The sequence below is a fragment of the Podarcis tiliguerta genome (genome assembly GCF_965153285.1).
Source record: "Podarcis tiliguerta genome assembly, chromosome: 3".
In the NCBI taxonomy this organism is placed as follows: domain Eukaryota; kingdom Metazoa; phylum Chordata; class Lepidosauria; order Squamata; family Lacertidae; genus Podarcis; species Podarcis tiliguerta.
Window position 1 is genome coordinate 103759513 of NC_139536.1, and position 18574 is coordinate 103778086.

An 18574-nucleotide genomic window follows, 5' to 3' on the forward strand; every position below is an offset into this window, starting at 1 on the left:
TGTAATAAATGTGTGGGAGCAACTTATGTTGGCATGACTTCTTTCTGAGCAAGCTTGCAAAAGGCCACACAGTCTTCCATACATGTGCTCTTGGGATTTCCTGGGTCCTCTTCCAGAGTACTGTTTCATACAATGTGGAGGTGCCACTAGCACTGGGCTTGTGTGTGAAACTGAGAATTGAATTAATAATTTGATTCTAAGCAAATGCCAGTATGTCCTCCATGACTAGCAGAGACAAAATTATGTAAATTCGTTCAGTGTGAATATATGGGTCAAAATCCTATGTTTCTTGCCCCAGAATTTTATTTTTAGTCTGTGATATACTATACACAGTTCTCAGATTACTTTAAATGGCTATAAGAACTGAGGCTGGCATTAATTGTGCCCTTGCTTGACTTATTTGCTAAGGTGACAAAATGCTAATTTCTTTCTCCACACGAACTATTGTTTATCAGTACCCATAAGCAAAGTTGGAAGAAGGCAGTGTTAGTGTAGCAGACTGGTCTGAATCGAGACCAATAACATGGCTGAGTGGAGATTCAAATCTGAGTTAGCACAGTGGGTAAATTTGGGCCAGTCAGTTGAACAAAAGGACAGAGGAAGAAAGCAAATGTTATTCTGAGCTCTGTGGAAGCAGGATAGGATAATTTTTATGCATTTAACTGATCAAGCTTAATGTTTTATTACATTTCCAGACTCTTAATAGAGGTCAATGTCTTCCCTAGGTAAATGCCCGTGATATACATACAGCTACATTTCTTTCTTGCTCAGCTTTTCCCATGATTTCCAGCTCACAGACTGTTCAATGGACTGGAAGCATATCCAAGAGGTAGGGAGAAACATAGCTCTGCGTGAATCACAGAATAGAGAAGGAAAGGGGTAGCAAGACCGATCAAGGAGTCAAGTGGTGATTTGAAGGCTGACAGCTTTGAAAGTTGAAATAAAGCCCTACTTAGTATCTATCTATCTAGTGACCAGACCCACATTTGCTCGGCTTCAGCAAAGTGGACGTCTCATATGGATTTAGACTAGGGGTGCCTAAACTTGGTGGTTGGTTTTTGGACCAAGGGCTACTGTTCCCTTCCACTCAATCTAATGAGTGAAGAGGGGGCAAGCTGCAGCCTCAGCAGGTGCTGAGCTCTGCCAAACTTAATGGGGCCTTGGGGGTCCAAAAAAAGTTGCTGGGGGCCTGATCCTTAACCACCCCCTGCTTTAGACCTTACCCTAGTCCTAATATATATGGACCTTTTCTTACATTCTCTCATGTTTCGTCAGTTGAATTCTATACAGAAACATGAAATACCATGATTTTATTTGGCATTATACCATAAAAATCCATACACCTATGCTGTTTCTATTTACATACATAAATAAAGTCCGTGGCACATCCGATTTAAAAAGCACATGGCAGTGTGAATATCCACAGTGGAAAAGTCCACTAACACCACCACATCTCAATGCTTTTTCCCTCCTGGAATTAGCTCATTAATTTTTCTCAGATCGCTAAATGACGCCGTTGCAGAACCTCTCTGTGCTGGTCTTGCCTGAAAAGAAGACAGAAGGAATCATGTTATGTATGAAGAGCATGGAATTTAATAAAATTAAATAAAAGCTGGTAAAGGAATTCCACTGAAAAAGCTTAACACAATATATGTAAATATATGCTTATTTAGACACTCTAGTTGTAATCAAAGGGATGCATGTTACCTGGGTTTCATGGAATTTCCAACCTATCATGTAATATATTTGAAATGTTGCAGGTACGGTCCCATCATCATTTCCATACATTTCTATGGAAGAAACATGTATTATACATAATACCAGAGAAATACTGCAGAATAGGACACAGACTTAATTGCCTAAGCAGGCAGTCATAATTTTATTTGCATAATATATAAATACATTCATTTTTATATTATTTTTAGATACTGAGGAGCTACTTAAGTCATTGGGTTGCGCAACTCAGGCATGAAATGAGCCACTTGAATAAGATGAGGAGTGCTAGTCAGGCATCCAGGCAGCCAACTATCCACCCACTTTCTGTACCAGAAGCCTTTCTGGCCAGCTTCTGCCCTTTAAATTCTTTAAGGACTAGGGAAAAGAACAATCATCCAACTGTCATGCTAGTGTGCGGTTTTTCTTTTGCTATGGTGATTGCATGAACCTCCACTTCTGCTGGTCCTTTTGGCAGAAGAGAGCAAAGAATGACAACTTTCATATCATGGTTCTTTGCCCAGCTAAATGAAGCAGCTGTGAGCTCCCACTCTTTCTTGGCATTAAGGGAAGCAAAATATGTTCCAGCATTGGAAAGCTGGAGGAAGGGAGGAGGAAGAGGAGTAGGAAGGAGTGAGAAAACAGAAAAGGATGGGCAACCAGCCTTGAAAACACTTGTTTGCAGGGAAGGCTGTTGAAACTATATGGCACAAACCTATTCAGAGACAGCTATGGCTCAACTTTTCACCACATAGTAAAATTTAATCTAAGCCAATACAGGTCTATCAAAGGTACCCATCTCATCAAGTTAAGACATTCCAGTTCAAACACCAAACTCACCTCTGTACACAGCTGCTGCCGCCAACATGGTTGCCCTGTGTAGCATAGGTTTTCTGCTCCAAGAGCAATTGCTTTCTCCCATACCTAAAAATAGTTTTCAGGCTTTAAAAGAAGATACAGCACACACGATGAGTTTCACACTCTGCATTTCAAATCAATAATATGACAATATGGGACGAGATATGCAATTCAAAAATCCTATCTGCCAACTGATCATATACATATTTACTTAGAGGTGTTCAGCATTCAAAGACGCTTCCACTCAGAGAAGTGTGCATAGGACTGCAGTCATGGTAAACAAACCCTAGAGACACCTTACAAAGCAGTATATATTGTGATGATCATGCAGACTATTACAGATAGGTGGTTTAACCACTTTAGATGGAAACATCTTCTAAACAGCGTGAGGAAAACTTTCCAGAAGTAGTTTTCTAAAACACTATATTATGTTTATTCAGAAGCAAGCACCATTGAGTTCAATAGGATTTACTTCCAGGTAAGTGTGTGTAGGACTGTAGCTCAATTTTTTGGTAAAATTTAGTCAAGGATGATTTAAAACAAGTATTTTGCCCTTTGACAGCAATATCTACCTGCCCCAGCTGTCCAAGTGATGATGATGATGACGATGATGATGATTATTATTTTGCATTAAGGCAAGAATAGAAATGGCTATTCAGCTTGATCTAAAATTAGACTGGAGATTCACAACTCATCAGAAGTGGCATGCTACCTACTCAAGATGCATGCTACTAGTAACATACATTAAATTAGTGCTCCCCCTTACCCTCAAAGGCTAGCAATGTTTTCTTGTTCAAACATCAGCCTCAATGGTACCAAAAAAAAGAAATCAACCTACTCTGTTTAACCAATCTGTAGGACTGGGATAGGGATCCTGGGCTCCCATCATCAGCTATCATCATTGCCAGCCAGCATGGCCAATGGTCAGTGATGATGGAAGCTGTAGCTCAACAACATCTGGAGGACCACACAGGATCCCCATGCCACCCGTAGAATATACGTACAGGGTACATAGGTGTCATGGATTAGCCACCTGGAATGCTCCTCTACAAAGCCTAGGGCATTTAACCATAATATACAGAACAGTATACTATACTGCTAATTTGCTAATGAAAAAAGTAGACTTGCCTTGCAGATCATCCATAATCTCAAACATCCCTGGATAATTAACTTGGATTTCATCAGTATCCTAAAAATAGAAAGGTTTAGGTTTTTAAACATATTCAAAATAATGCACTTCAAAAAGGCCCAATAGTGGGACACAAGCAAGACTAAACACAGCTCTTTTGTATAAATTAAACTTGATTCCATACACAATAGAAGAGGAGGAGCTTGGTAAGATAAACCACATTATACCAAGCCAGCAACAGGAAAGCTTTGTGCCGCTTACAGCAAATAGAGAAATGGGAAAACGGAGTAGGTGATAATTAGAAACCTAATTAGTAAGAGGACCAGGAGGCAGAGTCTCTGAAGGAAAAAGGAAGGGAACAGGGCCAGCCAATAGAATAGGCAGCAGCTTCTTAAGAAAGATTGGCCAAGAAGAATTGAGGTAAGAATATGGAGAAACAAAAGCACACACCTTTATTCAGATATTTTCAATAAGCAACTGTTTTCAGGGCTTCCTTTCTTGTAACTGATAATTACCACAGTCAATGTGTTGAAGCCAGCTCCTCCCAGCAGATGTCCTAAGTCACTGACAGCAGTAAACGGAGATACGTGTGGGGAAAATCCACCTTCCCTTTCCAGTTCGGCCAGCTGTAAAGAGCAACGAAGCTCATAGAGCGTGTCTCCCCCAAACATGGCACCAATAAATACTCCATCTGGTTTAAGGATTCGATGTATCTGAAACAAGTCACTGTAATTAAGTAACGCATGAACAAAAGTTGTTTTGGGGTGATATGTATAGTTCAAACTCCGCTCCCAAAACACGCCAAACAAACAGTGGTTTAAAGCTTGTTGGGGAGAAACAAACCACAATCCCTGATTTGGACAGCACAGCCAGGTTTTCACTGTGGCTTCCTTACTTGTTTCCCCCACTTGCGCCAGGTGAGGAGGGAAGCATGAGCGATCAGGTAGCATGCACTAGAACACTTCCCATTGCAGTATACCCCAATATACCATCCCACCCCCAGCCATACCATTCCCTCCCCTGTGTTCCTCCTCGCAAGTCAGCAGTCTTTGCTCACTAGGAGTGCTCAGTCCTCATTGGTCTATTTTCAGGGTCCCTGATCACCCTCATCCCAGTATTTTTATACTTCTGAAACCCCCCGAACTACTCTGTGCATGCTAATACCTCCTACTTTTACAAGTGTCTGCTGTTTTGGTACATAATTAATGGCACAAGGATAAATGATTTAGAATATAGGTTGACTGGAAAGCATAAACAAAGCATCTGATTAAGATACATATTCACAACACTGACATTTCCAGTACCTGAATGTTTAACAGTGGTTTTTTTGGAGGGGTAACAATTAAAAAGACACCCCTTCACTCCCCCAAAATACATCAAGGCAGATAGACAACTCTCCATGTCCCAGCCTACCCAGTCATTTTTAAAAAATAATAATAATAATATAAAGTGATAGTTCCCAGTTTCCAACTGGGAAATGTAAAGACATGGCCAGCACAGTATTGGAAAAACTCAGTATGATTAAATATTACTCTCACTAGTACTTATACTCAGCCAAATTCCTATCTATCAACTTTACAGTAACAGTAATACTTGTACTTACCTCGTGCAATGTTTTGGGAAGATCATTTACCCAATGCAAGCTAAAAAAACAATTAAATGAAAAATGGATTAATAAAAGGTATAGAGATCTCTCAGCAATGCAAGTTTCAGGCAGCACAGGTTGTGGGTTACTGGAACAAAGGTAAGTGTATTGGATATAAAATATGACAGAGTAAGAAAAGGCTAAGACAAGAGCTATGAGCCACACTTGCTGTGCAATCCTATGCATAGTTACTCAAATAGGTCCCAGTGAGTTCAGTGGGGCTTACTTATTGGTAAGCATGCATAGGATTGCAGCCTTGGAATCTTATTTTTCTGCACGACTCCAAATATCCCATTCAGTTGTTTAGAGCTTGGTGCTGATAATGCCAAAGTTGCAGGTTTGATCCCTATACGGGACAGCTATATAGTCCAGCATTGCAGGGGGTTGGACTAGATGATCCTCAGGGTCCATTCCAACTCTACAGGTCTAGGATTGAAACTGGCTGAGGTTTTCAAATACACTGGGAATCTTGCCACGTTAAAGCAGGCTGCTGTTGTATTTGCTGGCTAAACAATCCAGATGCATCCAAATGCAGCCATGCATATGTGCAACACAGAACTATGGCTTAGTATAGCCTTCCTCAAGCTGGTGCCCTATAGACCTTTTGGACTACAACACTACTCATCCCTGACTGTTGGTCATGCTGTTGGGAGTTGAAGTCCAACATCTGGAGGGAACCAAGTTAAGCCATGGATTCTTTTGTTCCACACACCACCACACACCACCTCATTTTGTGTGTTTGGATGATCAGCAGTATTAAACTCAGCTTGTCATTCTGCTTGAGCTATGACAGTGTAAACAAGCCAGCTTCATAAGCCATGGTTTGATGTTGGCTTGCTTTTGAAACTAGTTGTACTTAGTGGTAACAACCACTCCCAGTTTGGATGAAATAATTTCTGAAACCAGCCAGAAAGCCTTAATGGTAAAAGCACCACATATTGGTTTTGGAGACCAACTTTGTACTACCATACATATCTACTTAGAAGTAGGCCCCCATTGAGTTCAATAGGACTTATTTCCAGATGAGTGTGTAATGGCTTGGTATCCAACAGAAGTGTTAGCTTCCACGTGTTTTTAAGATACAGAGGCCAGGATCCAAAGGAACATATGCAGTGTTCTATTTGTGCTTTAGAGCTTTTCAGCCCCCTTCCCCTTCACATAACAATAATTTGTAGATCTTGGTAGCTCAGAAGCCCCACCGCCAAAGAAGCAACTATTACAGTGCTAGGGACTGAATTTTGAAGAAAGATAGCTCTTCCTCAACCTCACCCCATGCATGGAAATGCTTTAATTCACACCCACAAGCCTTTTCATAGCCAAGCCGCAATCAATAGAAACTATTTCGTTTACCTTTTGTTCACTTATTAATTACCTCAATCCACTGACAACAAGATCAAATGTATTCTCCTTGAAAGGAAGGAACTCTTCATCAGCTATAACACTGACTCTGGGTATTTCGGATTCTATTGCGTTTTTCTAAATTAGATTAGAATAGAAATGGCTTAGGACTGTAGTTAAGGTGCTTTACTTTTCAATATCATGGATTAAACAGCTAGCAAGTGCAAGACAGCTACCTACCAAAGCGTTTTCTGCAATATCTGCTTGAAAAAGCTGTTCAATGACATCCTGAAACAAAAATGACCATAAATTGTCTCCAACCGTTTACCCGATTTTATCTAGGGGCGAGTGAGATGGGAGAGTTAGTTTGGGTGAAGACAGACAAAAAGAAAAATATCCTGGTCCGTATCTAAAGGCTTTATTCTGCAGGGAGACAATATTGTGTAATGTACACCATAAAGTGCAATCCTATCCACGTGGGTGTAAATCCTATCAGAGGCCAATGTGATTTACATCCAAGTTATCAATCACAGGGTTCAGCTATTAATATGGCATTGTCTGTGACAGCACTCAGAATTTTGCTGACAACAGACTCAAAACAGATTTGACATTGGCAAGTCTGGATCCAACCCACTGTGGCTAGACCTATTTTTATTATGCATAAGAGAAAAGCCCAAGGTAGATCTACTGTTCAGTTCTCTCTGTGTAATTCAAATCCAAGCCAAAGATCCAGAGGAAATCATACCTTATTTAAATGCTGAGCTATGTAGCTTCGTCCACAGCCAAGATCCAATGCAAGGGGGAAAGTCCTTTAGGAAAAATAAACGCAAATTAAATGCAAAGATGCAGCTCAGTAAGACTCCTAATATATGCTGCTTTGGTGCAATTCTTACTCTCTAAGTTAGACACAGGCTGCAATGTTGTGTACACTTACTTGAGAGTAAGTCCCTCTGAACTAAGTGGCACTTGGAGAGAATATCTGGCTTGATGTATAGGCCTGATCTGATCAAGTCTCTTCCTCTGAAGTCTCATTCCTCTGAAGAGCTGTGCCCTTTCATTTTATCTGAAGTACAATTCTTTGCATGTTTACTCATAAATTTACTCATAAGTTAGTCCCTTCGTGTTCAATGCCGTTAACGTAACAGTTTCAGCCAGGAGAGCAAATGCCTTAATAGTAATCGCAAAGGCTTTCTTTATTATACCCATGAGTTCATGTCTTCAAAGATGTCACCTCAAATTTTTGTAAGTTAAAACATGCAAAATGTATGCAACCTCCACTTGCAATTGGTTGATGGGAAGGTTTCTCTGACAAGCTTCATTATGATGTCAGATCTGTGGAAAGAATACTGCAACCCTATGTACCTCACTTAAAGTTTCACTAAAAACCACTATTTCTAAACGTGATTACATTTAGGCACATGCTCAATTTTTGCTATTATGTCTGCTGCTATTTCTCATTAAACATATTTTACAAGGTGTTGCTTAGTTACACAAGTTGCTGTTACAGCAGCACACAACACTGTACGCCCAAAGTCATTTTATTTTATTTCATATACAAATGTATAAGCGCATGGACATTTGGTTCATTCAGCTTATGCACAAATCTAGATTCAGTGTCATTTATGGCTGCCAATTTTGGTCTCTTGTTCTTAACTATACCTTTAAACAGGCATGTGAATAACTATCAGTCTTCCTTCATTACCTCAAAATATCTCAATTTACGTTTTCTTCTTTATCACTGACCCACAGCCAGGTAATGTATGCTCTCAAATCTTGGTTACTAGATTGCTCTCTTTTAAGAGATGAATGTTATTAAATTATACCAGTGTAAACTTCTTAAACTTCTCTTATGTGCTGTATTTTCTATGCAATACACTTCTGTTTGTTATCGTTATAATTAATATTGGGGAAATATAATTTTAAAAAGTTTTTTAAACAAAAACAAAGAATGAAACTTTCAAGAAACAAAACAGTACAATATTTGTTTTGATCCAAATCCAACTCCCAATTACACACCTTCCACTGAATGGAAACATTACTGTTTTACTGTCAATAAAAAAATTAAAAAATTGTCCAGTAACACTTTAGATAAAAGGACCCCTGACCATTAGGTCCAGTCGTGGCCGACTCTGGGGTTGCGGCGCTCATCTCGCTTTATTGGCCAAGGGAGCCAGAGTACAGCTTCCAGGTCATGTGGCCAGCATGATTAAGCCGCTTCTGGCGAATCAGAGCAGTGCACAGAAACACCGTTTACCTTCCCGCCGGAGCGGTACCTATTTATCTGCTTGCACTTTGATGTGCTTTCGAACTGCTAGGTTGGCAGGAGCAGGAATCAAGCAACGGGAGCTCACTCCGTCGTGGGGATTTGAACAGCCGACCTTCTGATCGGCAAGTCCTACGCTCTGCGGTTTAACCCTGCGTCAGACCAACATGGCTACCTACCTGAATTTACTGTCAATGATATCAGGAAGCTTTTATAATTCCCCATACCCAACTTTTTTTAAACTTTACAGTATAGCTGAAATAGCATGGATTTTTGTGAAAACAGCTAGACATACAAATTGGATAGGCTAATATCTTACCTAGTTATGTCAAACACACGGTCAGCTATCCTACCACCAACCTGTAAAACAGAAGGAGGAACAGTTGGTTCTCACTATATGGGTTCACCACTTCCAGAGAATAAATTAACCACCACTACAGATTAACTAGTATCACTACCAATTTTGATCTTAGGAAAAACTTAACTTTTTCCACATTTAACTGAAAAGTGATGCTGAATCAGTGGCTTAATTCAGACAGAATGTCAAACCATTATTTGCGGATCACGAAAGCTCCTGCAGGCTATTACTCTCCCTCCGTTCCTGGAACTGTTGTAAGACATTTGCTGGTGCAGAACAGCAAATTTTCTCCCTTGGCTCCCCAAATCAAGGCACACAGTAAGGCTGGTTAAGTTATGGATTGCAACCAGCTAACCTTTACTCAACAGACCCATTGAAACGACTGGAGCAGTTACTCATGGTCATTAATTTCAAAAGATCACCTCTGTGTAAAACTCAGTTGAATACAATCCTATTTTCGTACCAGACACAGAACTCACTTTGACCCGATAGTCCGAAACATATTTGTAAAGTCTGCAGGGTTTGCACTAGCCATAGTCTCAATGTCAAAGGCACAGAGGGAAGAGTGCAGGATCCCGCCAAGGTGTGCCCAACAGCCAAACCATGGTTCAGGCTAGGTGTTGTCTGAATCCAGGCAGCAAAAAAGAGAACAGGAACGACAAAGTAAATCTGGGACTATATATTTTTATACTGACGTTTTCCCATTTGCTAGCGATCAGCCACATGCACTTGGACTCATATTGCTGGAAGGCTGGCAGTGTGGTTAGCAGCAGATAAATAAGGCATTCTTTATTATTATTATTTTCCTGGAGGCAGGATTATTTATTTACTTGGTTTGAAGAGTTATGCCCCGCCCCTCCAACCACCTTTGGTGGGTCGAATGATCCTCAGCTACTCTATCCGAATGACATTGAGACTTAGTCAACCTTCGTGGATCCCAGGGCGCAAAACCGGACGCTGAAGCTGCTGGCCCGAACACTGTACACGAAAAGGGTCCCTTCTACGTTCTCGGCATTGGGTGGCGGGGGCCGCATCCAGGAACCCGGCCCGGGGGCTCTCCGCCCTCGCCTCCTCAGCGGCGCTCACCTCTTCCCTCAGGTACTCGCAGCGCTGCATCTCCGGCCGCGCCGCCGCCCACTCCTTCTGCTTCCTCTTCAGCTGCCGGTCGAAGGGGCTGAGGGCGCCGGGGCCCGCGGCGGAGCGGCGCCCCGAACTGCCGCCCAGGAGGAGGCGGAGGAGGCGGCGGTGCGGCCCCCTCAGCAGCGCCCTCGCGCCCATCGCCGAGAAAGCAATGCACATGCGCTCCTGCCTCGAACCCGCGCGCCGCACTTTCCACGGCTTGCTTCTGTTTCAGTTTATATTCGCAGGGAAGCTTAACCGTCGACCCGCTCAGCTGACCGCGCCTTCCAATTGGAAGTCGCCGGAGACCGGCCTTCCAATGAAGCGCTCGCTGCGCATGCGCAGTCTTTCGGAAGTGACGAGGTGTTGTGTGCTTTCTCCCCTCCCCCCCCCGCCGAGACCGGAAGTTCCTCGCGCCTGAGTATCTTGAGGAGAAGCTGCGGTGAGTATGGGGAGCACGCGGGTGTCGTGGGCCCCGTGGAGCGGTTGCGCCTCTTATGAGGGAGGCAGCGGCACCTTGTTCGTAAATGTTCGTAGGAGTCGCTTTTCTAGGCTTTATTTCATTGCTGCTGTACTTTCCCCCTGTGCGTATACCACGCTTTTCTGCTCCGTTTTAGCTAGCCAGGGTTAACAGCTGTTTGCTCCTCAGCAGAGGGTTTGTTGTTATATTCTATTATTATTATTGTTATTATTATAAAATTTGTATACCGCCCTTCATAGGATCGTAGAGTTGGAAAGGGGACCCCGAGGGTCATCTAGCCCAGCCCCTCGCAGTGCAGGAATCTCACTAGATCATACGTGGCAAATGCTTAAAAACACCCAGAAAAGCAGAGTTCACCACTTTCCGAGGAAGCCTGTTTTGCTGTCAGACAGAAATCTTAATGTCAGAAGGTTCTTCCCGATGTTGAATCGGAATCTCCTTTCTTGCAACTTGAAGCCATTGGTTTCTGCACTTTTCAGTCGGGGAATACAGTGCTACCTCGGTTTACGAACTTAATCTGTTCTGGAAGTCCATTCTTAAACCCAAGTGTGCTTTTCCTAATGATGCTTCCCGCCACCGGTGCCCTTCCACTGTTCAGATTCCGTTCTTAGACCGAGGTAAAGTTCTCAAACCAAGACACGATTTCCAGTTTTGCAAAGTTTGTAAACCAAATAGTTCTTAAACCGGACTGTTCTTAAACCAAGGTATCACTGTACAACATACACCGTACGTGTATGTTTTGTACTCTGATGTACCCAGTGTGCAGTCCCTACAACTGCTGCTATGTAACCTTTCGGTGATGGAGATGTGAAATATCAATATATGCTTTCCCTGCATAAATTGTTCCTATGTTTCAGTCCAAATATATACATATTTTTCTTGGAAGTAAGTCTTCCTGGAGCTTGAAGGAGTTCTGTGTAGGTGTGTGTCGGGCTGCAGCCTTTATCACCTCAGAAAGTGGTCAACAACTGACAAATCTGCCTCTGAGATATTTTTAGGCAACTCGTATCTCTGCTTTGATCGTATTTAGGATAAAAGCTAGGAGAGTGCTGCTTTTATCTTGTAAGTAACTTACATTTCAGGAATGATTGGAGCTGTAATTCAGCAGCATCTGGAAAGCCAAAGGCTCCCCACACGTGACCTTCTCCTTGGAGTGATGGCAGACATGAAATCTTACTTTTCTGCCATTGCTGTGTCAGTGAAAATTTAGCCAGCAAAACTATTCCTAGTGATTACAGGCCTATTGCATCTTTGTTCTTGAGACAGTGGTGAGGCCAGGGGCTTTTGCAGTACATTTTGTAGATTTTATTTATTTACAGTCAGCTTTTTTAAGGGGTACTCAGGGGTATGCAGTACCAGCACCTCTTTTTTCTTGTTAAAAAGTGTGACATGCACTGTAACAGCTTCATGGTGATTACTGGCACTTATTTTTCTAGCAAAAAGCACTGTTTACAGTATATATCACGCAGACAACAAAAATTGTCTGAGCAGTTTTTAAGTAACGATCATAGGGTATAAAATAGAATATAAAGCATAACATTTATATGAAATCAAGAGCAAAAGAAATCCAGTGGCAGAATATGGAAACACTGCAAATGATCTAAAACTTACTACATTTTTTAAATAAAAAGCAAGAAAGATGGAAGCTTTTCAAAAATAAAAAAGGTAATCATCTGGTGCTGGAAAGATTTCAGTGTGGGCACCAGACAAGCCATTCTGGCAAGAGCACTCTGCTTCTGGGCTGCCACCATTGTAAAGATCCTCCCTCTGGTAGCCACCTGTCCCGTCTTATTTACTAGGGGCTCCTAGAATAAAGTAGCTGAAGAAGATCTTATGGTCTTTTACCTCAACTCTGACCTGGATTTACATGTTGTGTTGATATGCCCATGGCACCTGCTTGTCCTGTTTATTCATCTTGAGATGTTAATGGGATCCCTGGAACTGTGAAGTTGTCCACTGCTACTACCTGCCTTCTAAATCCTTGCATGCTATGGTTGATTAATATAGTCAGAGAGGAATGTCTGGTGAATGGAGCAGATTATAATGAGTTCTCCTTTCAAGAATGGCAATATGCCAGCTGCCCTGGAAAAAGCTGTTGTAAGAAACCCTCCTTAGTCACTGCTATTCTGTATAATTGTATGTACCAAACATTTCTAGGCAGAGTTCATGTATGTGCGCCGAAGGCTTGCGGATAGCTTCCTGAAGCCTGCATTTGCCCCATAGGACACACACACATTTCCCCTTCATTTTTGGAGGGGGAAAAGTGCGTCCTATAGAGCAAAAAATATGGTACTTTGAGCCACTAAAAAAAGCTGTTGAGGTTAGATGTACATACTGCCTGTTTTGGATGGGATTCGACCGGCTATAGCTGGTGTTCCATTTGCACCTTTTTCTGGGGAAGATAGAGCAGGCCACTAGATTCACAAAAGCCGTGGTCCTATCCAGATCAGACCACATTTAATGGAACTTGAAAAGTGAGGAAGAAGGTTGAATAGGCCTCACTGTTTGTCCAGATTGTGCCATATGCTTCTTTGGGTGTGTAACTTTCTTCCTTTGCTTAGGGGTAGCCAACACCATGTCATGCAGATGGTGTTGGACTCCCATGAACTGCAACCAGCATGACCACTAGCTGGGAGTGATGGGAGTTGGAGTTCAACAATGTCTGGAAGGCACTATGTTTGCTACTCCTACTTTACTAATCTGTAAGTCTTGTGAAACTACTGTAATGCTTGGTGCTGTCTTGCTCCTTAATAAAAACTGTCAGTAATTTCAGAGTGATGCATTGTGATAGAATTGCTTTATGGATGTAACCTTTCTTTCTTTCTTTTTTTAGTAGTTCAAGTTTGGCTTTTTTAAAAGTGTGAAAATGGAGTCTAAAAAGGAGATCATTAGTGACCAGCGGTTTTCCCGCATTACAAAAGACCCAAGATTTTGGGAAATGCCAGAAAAAGATCGCAAAATCAAAATTGATAAAAGATTTCAGGCCATGTTTCATGATAAAAAATTCAAGTTGAAGTACACTGTGGATAAGCGAGGGCGGCCTGTTCAACACAGCTCTACAGAGGACCTGAGACGCTTTTATGACCTTTCCGATTCAGATTCAGATCTTTCAGAGTCTGACCAAAAATTAACTAAGAAGAAATCGCAGGGAGAGAAGGCCAAGACTAAAGAAAAGAGAGTATCTGAGAAGTCTCCTGTTGATACTAACTCTGGGAAAGAAAGCAAAGGGACAGATAAAAGTTCCTCATTGTTAAAACTGGGTATTTTAAAAAATGAAGGCCAGAAAAGCAAATCGTTAAAGTCGAAAAAGACTGTAAAAGGCACACAAGTGATTGAATTGCAACAAGTAAAGGAACTTACACCAAAGAAGCAGAACAAGCAAGGCAGAAAGTATCCTGAGAACCTGAAGACTGTAAAAGAAAAAGCAGTGAATAGCAGCATAGACAGTTATGTAAACCATAAGAGAAATGAATTAGGTTGGTTGAATGTAATTAATTGAAATTTGGCACCTGTCTCTCAATCTTACTCAGCTTTTCTTGGATGTAATATTTTATTAGCCAGTTTGGATAATCCTACCTCAGGTTATCAAACCAAGATATGCATGAGTCTTTTGCTTATGCACACAAGCCCCTTTGATTCACCCTTTGCGGAGTGCAGCAGTCAAACCAGGAAGTAGCTAATGAACCATAGTTTTCCATTTCATTTGAGCTGGGAAGTTATGGTCATCAGGTTTGAAACAAGCCATTGTCCTAAACCATGGTTTGAAATGGACTTTAAGACCCTGGCTTGTGTTGAAACTGGTACCTGCAGTTTCCCAATTTACATAAAATGCCTTGCCACGAAGGGAGGAGCAAAAAAAGGCTCATGTGTATCCTGGTTTAATATACTGAGATTTGCTCATCCAAACCCCTATGTGGGTTTCAATGGAACTTCCAAGTAAGTGCATAGAAGCATAGCCTAAATCAGTGTTTCCCAACCTTGGGCCTCCAGCTGTTTTCGAACTACAATTCCCATCATCCCTGACCACTGGTCTTGCTAGCTGAGGATTATGGGAGTTGTAGTCCAAAAACAGCTGGAGGCCCAAGGTTGGGAAATGCTGGCCTAAATGAATAATAATTCTCTATGCCTCTCTTTTCTGCATGCAACGCTTCTTTTATTGGAGACTAACTTTGCCAAAACTAACACAATAATTGCTTTTGTGGTGTTGCAGAAGATCAGTAAGTTTTCCAAACATGATTTGGAAAGAAGTTCACTTAGTGGTAAACTCTTTGGAGGTAATATATGTTAAACTTGAGGAGGAAAACTGTCCTAGATCTGTACTTTTAAATAGGTTGGGGTGGGGAATCTGTCATCTTCTCGATGTTGCTAGACTACAGCTTGCAGCATTCCTGATGATTGGCCATGCTGACTGGGACTAATAGGAATTATAGGGCCTCAGATTCTCAACTCCTGAAATAAATGGCGGAATCTAGTTGGGGATTAGGGCTGTACAATGCACCAAGTGTCAGTGGGACTGGTTGTAGTGCAGTCTCTTACAAAGAGTTAGGAGAATCTCTCCACCACCAGAGTACCACTGCATCATGGTTAGCCTATCCCTATAAACAGGATCCTATGCCATCATGCTTATACCTCATTTTATCCCATCCAGCAGCCTGCATGTCCCCCAGACTTTTGGCTCCCAGTACAAGGACAAAAGGCTGGCTTTGGCAGCCCTAAATTGAGTTGCAGAGAGCCCTTCATTATGAGTGGCTGCCGTCCCAGTGGGGAGGTACCATGCCAGGGGTTTCATATTAGTGGCTGCCACCTTTTCTGTCTCTCCTGGTGCCACTGCCATTTCTCTCTTTCTGCTACCCAGTTTCCCCCCTCATCACCCACAAGAATTGAGGTCAAGGGCTGAGGACGGCATGTCGTGGTTTCTCACCTGTGACTTAGAGCAGTGGCCCTTAACCCTTCTTGGGTGACAGACCCCTTTGAAAATCTGATGAAAACTATGAACCCCCTCCAGGGAAAAATGCACATAAACACACAAGCTTTCTGCTTAGAATTTATTTTATTGTGTTGGGTTTGTGTGTGAACTCGCCAAGTTTCACAGCCTAAGCCCATCCATGGACCCCCCAGGAATCTCTCTTTTAAATAGAAACCGTGAAAACTCAGTGTTATGAAAACTATTTTCACCAAAGAGAGTAGTTTATTTTCCTCCCTAAATGTGCTATCAAAAATATTTACATTTAAAAAACAGTTTCTTACTGAATTTGTCCATTTTCGTGTGTGATAGAAAATTATTTTTGCCACTTGACAGGTAGTCTTGGACATTTGGTTTCCCAGATAGTTGGATGCATGTTATTGTAAGCTACAATTTGGTCAATGAACATCTCAATCACCACTGAAAATCTTAGCAATATTCCATTCTTCTTCACACTGTGCATGCCTGAGGTGCCATCTTTTTTAGAGGGATAATTGGACGTAATTCAGATTTGGAAAATACTATATTGTGCATGTTTAAATGTATTGCTTTCCCTTCATTTAGGAAAGGAAGATAATTCTTTCAGCAAGCATATTAATGAACATTGCTTGCAAAAAGAAACTTGTGAAAATGTGGAGCACTTTGATCTTGATGAATTGGAAGGTAGTGAAGAGACTGAAGAGGAAAGCGAGTCAGAAGATAGCGGGGATCTGGAAGAGGAAAGCACCTTGGGAGAGGAGGGAGAAATGAGAGAAGAAAGTGGTTCAGAAGATGAAGAAGAAACAGGAAATGAAAGTGAGATAGATGAAAGCGACAGTGGGCCAGATTTGGCAAGGGGGAAAGGCAATATAGAAACCAGCTCTGATGATGAGGAGGAGGAGGATTTGGCTGAGATATATCCAAAGGAGCCTGAAGTTGAACATGGATGGGGAGAATTGGCTAAAGATGCCCCTCGTGCAGATGCGGTAAGGCTCAAGGAATCTTGAAAGACCTAACGACATAATTATCTTTTAAGTAGCTCTTTCTGTAGAGAGAGTGCTTTTCGTTTCTTGCCTTCCTTCAAGGCCAGTCCTCATGAAAAGCAAGTCCATAAGCAAGTGGTTTATAGGATTGCAGCCTCCCACACTCCCAGCAAATTTACAGCTCACTTTTTCATTAGGGGTGGAGGGAAGGCCTAACATATGGAACGAGAGTTTTTCTAGTATTTCTATATAACACATTTAAAATTTCAGTACTTCTAGCAGCAGTTTTTGCAACTTCGCTGTCAACCAGGATAAAACTAAAGCAGGAGCCACTCAAAATAGTTGCAGAACCTCTGTTGAAATTCTGGTTCTGTATCTTCTGCCCTTAGTTTTGTCTTTGTGGATTTAGCAGTTTATCCTTGCTGTCCTGGATTCTTATTCTTCCTTGGATTAAGCAAGAATGGTTAACTGTCTGTCTGGCCTGATGTGTTATGTATATGAAGAGGAAACAGCCAGCCAAAGGTATATGATCTTTACTGGAGGAGGAAAGTCAATATGTAATTTGTTGATGTTTTCTGGTTCTTCAAGGCAGAAAGCTCTGAAGCCATGCTTATACTCTACTGTGAGTCCTCTTTGTGCACAAATCTAATTTCATAACTGCATTTTTGTTTGCTTAGGGTGATATATGCAGTCCATTGTGTTACCTTAAAGGTCTTAAAGGCAGCTGTTGTGAAATTATTTTCTCACACACAGATCACACGTAGATTGGCAGTTTGCAACATGGACTGGGATCGACTGAAAGCTAAGGACCTACTGGCTTTACTTAATTCATTTACACCTAAAGGTGGTTTTATCTTTTCTGTAAAGGTAAGCACTTGTTTTCAACAGCAGCGTGCAAATAATGCATATTTGGGGAAGTGCGAAGGAATCCACCTTTCTTTTTGCAAATAGTTGCAACTGTGAGACTAGCATGGGTTGTGGTGGAGAAATTGTAAATTGTGGTGTTTCAGTGGAAATACTTGGTTAGACTTGCAGTGAAGGTGTGGGAAGAGGTGTCAAAACTGTGGCCCTCTGTATGTTACTAGACTACAACTCCTATTATCTCTCACTACTGCCCATGTTGGCTAAGACTGATGGAACTTTGAATTCCAACCACACTGGGAGGTCTATAAGTTTGCCACTCCTATATTAGAGTAAGATTACAATTCTGCAGCACAGTTAGGTTCGCTGAATGCTCTTTTAACTGGACAGTAAATGTAATCCCCCCCCCCCCTTGGAATCCATAAGGAATCCTTTAGTATAGAACTCTGTGGAAAATGTATACTGGTGAGGCATGAAAGCAGAACACCAAAAGTTAAGACATTTCTGCTGTTAAAGCAGTCTACCATGAACTGCTGTCCGCGTCAGTTGAGCCTCATGCATAAAGGCCTATTCATAGCGCAATGTGAGTAGTGGATTTCATTGTATAAATCATAGTGTAGGCAGAAGGGAAAGATGGGGAAATTTATTATTTAAAACCTAAGCCCAAGCTGCTCTCAAGCCACTTAATACAATGTCATGCACCCTTTTTATTGTTTCTAGATCTATCCTTCAGAGTTTGGGAAAGAGAGAATGAAAGAGGAGGAAGTGAATGGTCCAACTGAACTATTAAGCCTTCCTGAAGATGTCACAGAGAATGACAGGTGTTTAACCCTGACATACAATAATTCCCATATATATAAAATTTTGCTATTGAAATCCAATAA

The 18574-nt window shown here is 41.7% G+C and overlaps 2 protein-coding genes across 4 annotated transcripts in view; one reads left to right on the forward strand and one right to left on the reverse strand.

Annotated features, from left to right (window-relative positions):
• Positions 1–1295: 1295 nt before the first annotated feature.
• On the reverse strand, positions 1296–10765 carry NDUFAF5 (NADH:ubiquinone oxidoreductase complex assembly factor 5). 2 transcript variants are annotated; one of them, XM_083431780.1, is made up of 11 exons: positions 10391–10765; positions 9266–9306; positions 7429–7492; positions 6924–6971; positions 6718–6821; positions 5304–5343; positions 4216–4413; positions 3700–3760; positions 2554–2637; positions 1708–1790; positions 1296–1544 (listed from the first exon to the last, which is right to left on the reverse strand). In XM_083431780.1, exons 1-11 carry the CDS (start codon positions 10601–10603, stop codon positions 1455–1457), a joined length of 1026 nt encoding a protein of 341 aa, XP_083287906.1. In that variant the 5' UTR covers positions 10604–10765; the 3' UTR covers positions 1296–1454. The 2 variants fall into 2 exon arrangements, with proteins under 2 accessions (XP_083287906.1, XP_083287907.1); XM_083431781.1 differs by lacking the exon at positions 3700–3760.
• A 6-nt stretch (positions 10766–10771) lies between these two features.
• Positions 10772–18574, forward strand: part of ESF1 (ESF1 nucleolar pre-rRNA processing protein homolog) — a 30711-nt gene continuing 22908 nt past the window's right edge. The window contains exons 1-5 of one of the 2 annotated variants that reach the window (XM_083431616.1): positions 10772–10865; positions 13738–14380; positions 16432–16832; positions 17583–17696; positions 18411–18511. In XM_083431616.1, coding sequence (XP_083287742.1) covers positions 13771–14380; positions 16432–16832; positions 17583–17696; positions 18411–18511 — 1226 coding nt within the window. In that variant the 5' untranslated portion in view covers positions 10772–10865; positions 13738–13770. Of the gene's footprint in view, positions 10866–10889; positions 11008–13737; positions 14381–16431; positions 16833–17582; positions 17697–18410; positions 18512–18574 lie in introns of those variants that run through there. The other variant, XM_083431617.1, reaches the window with a different exon arrangement.